The following is a 10,333-nucleotide window of genomic DNA, read 5'->3' as shown; positions in this document are numbered from 1 at the left end:
ACGCGGAATAAAGTGCGTTAAGTGTCTAGTGGGTATCGCTATTGGCGCTCGTAATCTTCATGTAAATCGCTTCCCAGATTTTTTGAGGCCGTAAAATCACGCTAATTATCATGCCCGATTATTCGGTTCATTAAACCGCTAATTGGCCGAGTCGGTGCGTTTCAATCAATCTCGCACTACAATTTGCAATGAAATGTGGAACAGACCAAATGATACAGCTCTACTAATTTACATCCCTATAGCGAGAATTCGAATCAAGTATACAAATGCAAAAATAGTTTTGCATGGTGATAATGTTTAAACGTACTAAATAAAGTTTTACTTAAATAAAATTTGTACAATCACAGTCGTTTCCCAATGTACCATTTAAATATCATAACTTCTTTTCTTTTGTTCTCTTTTAACGGTACATTATGGCATTCGTCAATATGTAACGATTGGAATTGAACGAAATTTATTCGCCCCCTGAAAGTTAATATTACAAATTAAATTTCAATAAGTAATGAAATATTATTTTTAAATCAACTTTAATTAAGGCTGAATGGAATTTAACAATAGAAATTGTGGCACATTGTTATCGAGGTAAGTAATATCCATCAAAAATTCTCGATATAATCTACCGTTTATTAATTCAAGTTCTGCATAATGAGAAACAAGCGCCAACGTCAGTGTCTTCTGCGAACAATAGAGAGAATGATCGATGTGGTCTCATAGGAAGTGGCGGTTTCCGATTATTGAACGACATAATGGCGTACGCACTCGTGGAAAAGTGGATTATTCTCACCACTGCGTGTCTAATAGTTGCATGCAAGATTGAGTTGTGAGATTGGGACACGTGATTTCTCTTATCTAATTCAAAGGCGGTGATACATCTTCGAGGGAGAGGGGGGGGGCAGTCAAATAAAACAGATGCGTATTTTACAATAACTCATTAAAAATTATACTGGCAACAAATTGCTGAACTAATTTTTGCTTCTGTACAATCGATATAATTCGTAATATAAGTTTGATACCGTATAAATGCTTTTAACATGATTTATAAATTGGAATCGGTATGTGTTCGTAAAATATATTGAGTGTGTTCAATGTACAGATAAAATCTCTATAAAATTAATATACACAACGCATGAGTAATTAATCTCTCGCATGCAGGATTTGCTATCGAGTGCTTCAGTCTCGATTGATGGTGATAAGTTCGAGTCACTTTTCTCTTAATTTTCAAGATTAGATCTAACAATAAATCATTCTCGTATTAAACGATATAATTGAAGAAGGTGCTCTCGGTTACGGCTCACTTTTACATACAAAACGACGCAGAAGGTCGCATTGTATATCAGAACAATATTTCACCTGCCATTCGTCCGATCGGATTTGAGCGATAATGGTTAACCGACAAGTCACCCGGGCGAACAAGCGCTTATCACGACGATCGCGTGACAAGGTGTTCCTGAAAATTCCTAAACTGGAAAGCCCATCGCTCGTTCGCTCCATTCTGTCGCAGACAATGGGGAAAAGGGCCCCGGCTCGCAGAAGCGCCGCGGAAAGAGAAGGGGTGGAGAACGGCTTTTCTTGCATAGATTCTCCTGGCAGGAATGGGTGATCGATGCAGTCGGGAGTCACGGAAGGGAAAGGATCGCGAGGATGGAAAGGAGGTCTCGTAATGACTCGCAATCTCTTTGTTGCTCACTCTTTCTCTCTCTTTCTCCCTGTAGAAGTGGAAATGTTCCGCTATCAAGCCGCACAAAGGCCGACCCTTTCCTCGGACATACCCAGGTGTATCCACCTGCCAAAGCGGAAGAGGATGAGGAGTAGAGGGAGGGTCGGGACTTTCTACGGTGGTCATGGGTGTGGATTACAACCTTATACCGATCGCCTGCTATTGCGTCAAACGATCGTCGGCGCGGCCTGCACTTGAGACGAATTACCTGCAACCTCGAGTCAGAAAACTTTCTCGGCCGCGTAGCCGGCGCCTGCCGTGCAAAAGGGAGGAGAAAAACGAGGAAGTAAACTAGACTCGTTACATTGATGACCGATCGGAACGTGGTTCCTCATATTGCGACGAGGCGACAAGAAAAATGCAAATATTCGACCTTTCCGGCCAGCCACTTTCTCGAATTCGATCATAGCCCGGGTTCGCGCCTAAGGATTACCTGCCGTTTGCGCGATCCGTTAAATTTTTTATGTTTGCGCGGGTTGACCGCCGCATGTTCGCTTTCGAAATTCGCTCGATCGATTATACGACCATCATCTGCAAGTAACGATCGTCATTTACATGCGTATCTCTCTCATAAAGTGCGCCTGGGAAATCGGTAGAAAATCCTTAATTAATGAAGTATGCTTCATATTCCTTCTTCTTGACAATATCTCGAAGACACTGCAAGTAACTACATCAGTCGAAATTATTATCACTGCTTAAAATTTCTCCCGAAAGTGAAATAACGAATGAAAGAAATCTGTTTCTCTCTCCGTTACGCAGAACACAAATTACACACAACTTTTTAATATTAAAAATGGGTATAATTCCTGAAATATTTATAATTCGGCAGTTGCTTTACCTAGCTACAAGTTTAGTATTTATTCAGTGTTTTAGTATTCAGTAATTTTATCTTGAATTAATATCTTTTAGCACTAAATTTTATGGTGATGCGATATGATGGTAATTTATTTGAAGAGGAGAAAACGCGAGCTTGAATCGGCATGTTAAAAAAATGCAGTAAAAATAAACATCGCGCCGCGTGCAATCTATTCGCAGGAATCAAGGAAACAGAGCAAATAGCACATAATTGCTGAAGATCGCCAAATAAAGAATAACGCATTTTCTACATAAATTAATCCGAGTGTTATAACATTTTTTTCGACGTAACGTTCCCCGGCATCGGAATAATGCAGACAGCTCGGTTGTCGGCTCGCACGACGCGTGACGGCTCATAAACATAAAGAGAAAATAACGCTACGGCTACAATAATGGATGTCCTTACGCATGCGTGTGCGCACACGGGGACTTTCTACCACCGTCACCAAAAGCTGCAGCCTCATTTATTCAAAGTTTATACAGGCGAGGCGCTTTTGCGCCTCGAACTTTCGGGTCGCCGTATATCGATTGAGATCGAGCTGCGTGAAAGTAACAGGCTTGGTCCATCCGATTTTATTTCAGACCGTCGGCGTGTACACGAGCGCACGTGAAATGAACAAAATAAAGTAAAACGGCGCGCCGAGCGCAGCTCTCACTCATCTGCCATGATATCCGCGCCAAGATTCGCGCCAAGGCTTAATGCATTCCGCGAAAATGAAACGCAATTCTGTCAAATACATTAACTCTATCTGTACAGCCAGCTGTTACAAGGGATAGAGAAGACACACGCTAGTTCCCTGACTTTAGATACGCAATAAAACACAGTCGAGGGAATATTTTACAATCTCGAGTTACGACCCCTTTACTTCCAGATTTGTTATAATTTAAGAACTTATCAAGACGAAAGATACGAGAACGAACTGAAGAAAGATACGGATGAGCGGATACCCATATGAGCGGCGTAAACAAGTTCAAGTCTCGTGAAACTTGAGAGGAAACAGTTTCTTATCTCATTCGCACGGTCTATCGACATGCCGGACTTGGTTCAGACAGACCGATCGCGAGACTTCGCTTCCGCTTTCCATCGCGGGCCGGGCACGCCTCGTCCGGTCGATCAACCGGATATTGCCGCGATCCGGATCTCTTCCGTTTCCCAACGCCGTGACCCCGTGCGATTCCACGTTAAGACGATACCGTACGAGAAAATCTTAAGTGTTCAATTAGCGCCGCGCTAAAAGGGCGTGCGGAGCAACGGCATGCAGAAAGGCCCGTAACGAAATTAATTAGCGAGCGCGGGATTAATTAGTAGAGACGGGGATTCATCGCCGGCGGAGAAATGCGGCGCGCTGTCTCATAATCTCGTAGAATTTCAAGATAAAGCAGTCACATCGTCGCGGTGCGTCTGTAATTTACATCGGCCTCTTTCATATATTAACTTTCTACAATTATCTAAAACTTCTCGGCGAGAACAATGTATTTTTAAGTGGTTTTTAATTCGTCCCTTTATATCTTAGTTATAATTCATTGAATTCAGATTCATGTATAGTGCCGGAGTCAAATTAAAATCTATTTTCTCTATAATTTTAAATACCGTGTAATACGAAAGATATATGTATCAGAATGTAAAAAAATTTGAAATATGCATGCATATAAGTGAAATTATACAGAATACAGAATTACAAAAAGAATTCTATTTTAAAATCATACGCAAATTGTAGATTGTCTAAAGGAAGCTTCATATTTAACAATTTATGTAAATGCGCAATGTTTTCAAAAATAAACATAAGATTTATCCACAATTGTGTTAATGAAGGCTCGGTGTAAGAACAATAGTGAGTTAAGATAAGGGCGATAAGAGCCTTTGACAAATTTTTAATACGATATTTAAAGGTGTTTTCACATAGATGGAAATGAACAAGAACACACCAATTTGTCTTTTTGAGTGTTAAAAATCGACAAAAATTTAATTAACGTCAGACGTTTCGATTACTAAAGGTAACCCTTTTCAATGAGTTTTTCAATACGTGAAGAAAGAATTTTTAACCGCAAAATCACAATAGTTAGAAATAAAAACGCAATGCCGGTTATCATATCGGTTACCGAGGTTTTTTGCTATGATATAAAATTTATCGTTGTTTCGTAACATTGCCGATACATAGAAATAGGAAATAAAAGCTTCCTATTGTACGTGCATTAATTATCCGGCGCATAAAGCGTTACTACCTTAATGCTATGGTAAACCCTTAAAATTGCCTAGTCCGTATAAATTTCCGCGTCTTAATCCGCTAGATTTTCGCGTACATCGCAGTTTGTGATGACGTGTATATAATTACGTTGAAAGGAACACGGCAGAAAGAAACAGGAAGCTGTCGCTCATCGAACGAAAGTAAAGTACAAAAATAAACACACAAAAGGGAAACCGGTTCGCGGTACTTACACTGAAGAGAAAGGAGTGCAAACGTCAAAAGCAGCATAACGACCGTTTATTATTAGTGACTACAAAACGCGTATTTAAAATCGACGCGTATATGGGTCATAGAGCAAAGAATAGATCCGCATTGTTGGATTGCGGCAGATCAGGCCCAAGGCGCGACAATGCGACTTTTGACTCCGAGAAAAAGGAGTAGCGCTAAAACGCTTTTGCAAGACAGATTCACGTTTTGCATTCCCTTCGCGCGTCTCGTAAATTTTAAAAGATTAACATCTCCCGCTCGCTTTTTCGCGGTAACATAAAAGCGACATTCGCCACTCGTACGAAAGAAAGAAAGTACCAAGCCAGATCGGTGAGATGATACAAGTAATCGTATTAAGCAGCAATCTCGTACACCTATGAGCGTGCCTTTCATTTAGCGGTTGATGCGAAAGTAAATCACTCGGAACGTCCTGCCTGTTAGGTTGTCAAGGTTCTTATTTTTCGACTTGCAGCTATCAATAATGTTAGACGGCTAATATTAATTTAAGAACAGATTCTATTTAACTTAGTGAATTAGGGAGTGAAAGTGTAGAAATGTGTAAGCGCGTTTTGTCTGTTTTGCAATGTGAAGAAAGATCTAATTTAACTCGTAATCTTCTCATTAGATACAAAAGAATGTAACGCAGAATATAAATATGAAAATTTTATAACACACAAAATCTACAAAGAGATTCAATTCTGCGATTTATCCGCTAAGTAAAACTGGAACGGACGAAGATATTATGGAAAATTGCAACGTACAAAATTTTTTATAGATATTTTCTTCGAAAGCATTTAAATGTTCTTTTTACCAGTGGTTTTATTTATAATTTGAGACATTGCATTTTAAACTGGTAATTTAAGCGATTTAAAGGTCTAATTTGAACTTTACACAACTTTGTAGATTAAAGTAATTAAATGTATAAGAATATTTTGTTACTCATTGTTATTTTTCTGTGGATATGTCAAATAAAAAAAATGATTAACATTAGAATAGATGAATATCATTAAGTTGTAAATTACTAAAGGGCTTTACTTTACTTCTAATCTTTTAATTAAAAATTGTAGACCTTTTACTTGTAATTTTAGACTTCAAGTAGAACAGTGACCACCTAGTTAACATTGAAACATGAAGAATTAACCGCAAATTCTTAACTTTATTATTTTCGTAAATAATTAATACATTAATAAATATAAAAACAGTGCTTGATATCCGAGATATTTTGTATAATTAATTACTTAATTTGCTAGGACTAAAAGGAGCCGCGTCAATTCAACAACAAGAAAAATAACAAGAAAAAGAACAGTACATCTTATGCATAACAGCACCAGTTCAGTTTGATTGCGCTTGCTATTCTATCCCTTATATTGTTTAGTTCCAAAAGTGCCGTCTTCAGTGCTGGTCTCATCTTGCTGCGGCACTGCCTGATCCGACTCGTAAGCGGAGTACTGATAAGTGTGCGATCGAGGTGTCTGAGGAGCGACAGTAAAACCCTCGCTCTGATAAGAGCCCGGCTGACTCTGATACGTTCCGTAATTCTGTTCTTGCTTGTTGCCGGACTGACTGTAAGTGCCGCCGTAACTCTGCGTTGCGTCGTAACTGCGGTACTTGTCAGATTGACCCGCCGATTCACCGCTGCTCACGCGAGCGCGGGGATGGCTACGATTTTCGGACTGCGATGTATACGACGTTTGGGGATGATTCCGCGATGCCGGCTTTCGAGCGTAAACGTTTGAGTACTTGACACTCTTGCTCGGGGCCCTCTGAGTCGACGAGCCTTGATGCTTCGCTTGGTCCTCGTTGACTTTGGCGATTCCGACGGAATCGATCACGTAGGTGACACCGCCGGTTTTGCTCCTCGCGGCTGAAAGTGTCACGTACGACGGCGCGTTCGGACTGTAAGCGTCCTGGTTCTCGTACGACCCGCCGTTGGCACCGTTCGAGGGGTCCCTGTTATTTTCATAGGAGCGACTAGACTGCTGTCGCGCGTTTTGCGCCAGTAGGTCAGCCAACGCTTGGCTTGTCATCTGCTCAATCTGCTGAGTCTTGATGTACGCAGCGGGCACTGGATAATCCGGACTCACCGGTTGCCCTGCTACGCCGATGACTCTGTATGTGGTCTTCGGCAAGGGAATCGGCAGACTCTTCGCTTGAACGTCTTGCGCGAGCTGATTGTACGGGCTGGCCACTTTGTACGTGCTGGATTGAACGTCGAGGTCCCGCGAGTTGCCGGCTATGTAGTTTCCGCCGTCCACAAAGTGACTCGCTGGCGTGTCCTGGCTCGTTTGCTCCTCTCTCGTTCTTTCGCCCTTTTTGTCCGCGTCCTGCTTGTCGTTCTCGATAGGAACTTGCGACGCTTCGTGGTAGTCGACCCCTGACGGCAGCGGCGCCGGCGGCGGTGCGAACAGAGCGTGACTGAAGTAATGAGGGTAGTAATAGGGCGGCTGGTAGTAATAGTTTGGATACGAAGGCACTGGATAAGACGCCGGATTCACCGCGTACGGGGCGGGATACGAGTTATAGGCGGGATACGGCGTGCTAGCGTAGACGTACGCCTCCCCGCCGCTGTAGGGATAGACGTATTGTGACGTGTTGTTTGTAGGATACGGATTATAGTCGGGATAATAAGAATCCCTTTGGTAATTGCTGCTGTAGCTGGAGCTGTAGGTGTCCTTGGCGTCGACTTTCGGCGCGTACAGCTCCGACGTTAATTGAGAGTTTACCTCTCCCTCGGTGGCTCGTTTGATTAGCTTCGGGCTGTAAGGGTAGACCGGGTGTATCGGTAGAAATGGCTCGTCATTAGGATCCTTGGTTTTATGCGACCGGGCGAAAATTGCCGGTGACAGCAAACAGAGTAGTAGCTGCAATTAGACATTTTTATCCATAAGTTTGACAAAATACAATCGCCCATTTTACACAGTTATATTAATTTAAAGTAAATTATGTATTATGTTCATTTATCTATCACTATTAGTAATGAGATATCGATATAATCATATCGTGATACAATATTAATCGACTATATAACATATGTATTATGTAACTTTGCGCGTAAATTAAATTTTCAGTGGTCGAGCTGGTAAAACGCCCGTCACGGATTGAGGGGGGTTCCAGGTTCGAATCCTGGTTGGGGTAATATTTTTCGCAATAAGAATTTTAATTGCCAGATACGGTCAATGAAAATCATTGATGTTGTAAATTTCCAGCATTATAATATAACATTATGTAAAGACGTACATTTAAATAATAATATTATATTTACATGCAAGTTTTATGTCTTTATGGTATTGTAATTAACTTGACGTATATACATGTATAAAGTGAAACAAAAGTTCTCATTACCAAGATAAAAACATATATTTCATAAAAATTTCACATGCCGAATGAAAAAAAATCTCTTAAAACACAACCACATTCCTTAAAATACCCGTCTATAATTAGTGCAAAAAGAATCTGACTCTATGCTGAATTAGCGCAGAATACAATAGCATTAAATAAAATACAATCTTTAATAAAGTTATTACGGTTAGTATAACGGCTTATACCAACCAGTCGTTCCATCTCCGCTGCAATTCACCTATCGCCGTCGGATGGCTACGAAGCTGTGCTTTCTTCCGTCGTTTAATCGCTATCTCATCCGGCACCTCGTCCGCACTAGCAATTTCGCAGATCAGACCGACGCGACGGTTCCACCTTTAATGACACATCGGCCGACATTGAATTTCTCCTTTATACCCGGCCACCGGAAAAATTGCGGAAACTAGTTTAACATTTCTCTGCTCTTATATGTAGGCAACTGGAAGTGATAGTGCACGCCTCGGCGGTGCAGTGAAAATGTATAGAATGCCGTTCGATAAAACGGCGAATGTGACAGGCTGAGCCACCATCACCCGGTAGTGCGATAGATATCGGGCTATCGTGTATCCTTTGCCGGACATTATGAGGAAACGAGCGAGTTTCTGCGAACTGCCCTTCCAGCGAGTTCAACGATTATTAAGTAATCATTAGCTAAGCTGCCGGCCGACAAAAGAGAGTCCCTGAAACATATTTGACAACGCATGATTTTCGCGAAAGTCCAAATTGGACTGACTAAAAGTAACCGGTTGAACAAGATCGAACGAACCAGGAAGTGGAGCGCCCTCCGGCATCCTCGAGAAGGATCTTTCCAATCTCGCTCAAACAACGCCTTTCGCGACGACGTTCTCGACGTCTTTGAAAACGTCGATTTACTTTACTTTCACCCGTGCGTCGTCTCCCATCGGTGAATACTCTTATCGGGCAGGTTACATCTGTGATAACATTTGATATGGACCGTTGCGTCCACGCGATATCCGGGGAAAAATCATTTTTTCCCGTCGTTATCGATTTCTCTTACCTTAGATCAAGGAACATGCGTCAAGCTTTGTACTTTTCACTTGCCTCATGTACCAGAATATATATGTAGCTTCAGCGAAACGTGGCTCGTTACATTCAGCAAATTAATGTCCTGTTTTAGACTTTTGTGATAAATAATACCGATATTTATATATGTAATATAACTTTTAAAAATTATTACTACATTTTTACTAAAAATATACATAATATCTTTTCACTCACAGCTTGGCTTTCGGGAATCCCAGTTATAAAACTGAGTACCTCGAGTAAATTTAGAAAATTTTGTATTGCATACCGTCGAGCTCTAGAATCTATTTTGTTCCATCCTCTTAATTCTACACAGTTGAAAAATTTGTGTTAAATTTAACAGATATCACATGTCCCAAACGGTCCACACAAATGTTTGTGTTAATTTAACATAATATGGATATGTTAAAGGATCACACTAATAATCTGTTAATATTTTAACACAAAATAAATGCAAATCTCAAAATCATTTAACATAAATTTTGTGTAAACTTAACATATTTTTAATGACAAAATGAATTTAAAAAATGTAATTTTTACATTTCATAATGAATAGGAATGTATCTTCGGGGAGGTAGGCACTAACAATAAGACACGCCACTTAAGCCAACGGCACACGATACTATTTTTCCTACTGGATTGCTTACGAGAGTCAATCAGGACGCAGAGTTTTCGATCAGGTGACTCAAAGCTGAATCCTGGTTGGCTCTCGTAAGGAATCCAGTAGGAAAAATAGTATCGTGTGTCGTTGGCTTTATTTTTCGGCGAGAAAAGTAACGGGCTAGGATTCGAACCTAGGACCTTCAGCTTGCCAGGCGAGTGCTCTTCCAACTGATCTATCCAGGCCCAGATCTAATAAGCCAAAAAAGCCGAGATCACTCTCTTATGCTATATAGAATAAAATCAA

The 10,333-nt window shown here is 40.8% G+C and overlaps 1 protein-coding gene across 2 annotated transcripts; it reads right to left on the bottom strand.

The window, feature by feature from the left end:
- Positions 1–6,212: 6,212 nt before the first annotated feature.
- LOC105565500 lies at positions 6,213–9,516 on the bottom strand. 2 transcript variants are annotated; one of them, XM_012018753.1, is made up of 4 exons: positions 9,401–9,516; positions 9,149–9,314; positions 8,575–9,062; positions 6,213–7,886 (listed from the first exon to the last, which is right to left on the bottom strand). In XM_012018753.1, the coding sequence occupies exons 3-4, from the start codon at positions 8,584–8,586 to the stop codon at positions 6,381–6,383; spliced, it is 1,518 nt and encodes a 505-aa protein (XP_011874143.1). In that variant the 5' UTR covers positions 8,587–9,062; positions 9,149–9,314; positions 9,401–9,516; the 3' UTR covers positions 6,213–6,380. The 2 variants fall into 2 exon arrangements, with proteins under 2 accessions (XP_011874143.1, XP_011874142.1); XM_012018752.1 differs by having other exon boundaries at positions 8,575–9,314.
- Between the last annotated feature and the right edge of the window lie 817 nt (positions 9,517–10,333).

The sequence above is a fragment of the Vollenhovia emeryi genome, unplaced genomic scaffold (genome assembly GCF_000949405.1).
Source record: "Vollenhovia emeryi isolate VEMERY1.0 unplaced genomic scaffold, V.emery_V1.0 DF939151.1, whole genome shotgun sequence".
NCBI classification, from domain to species: domain Eukaryota; kingdom Metazoa; phylum Arthropoda; class Insecta; order Hymenoptera; family Formicidae; genus Vollenhovia; species Vollenhovia emeryi.
Note: the sequence above shows the minus strand (reverse complement) of the source record. Positions and strands in the feature narration are given on the sequence as shown.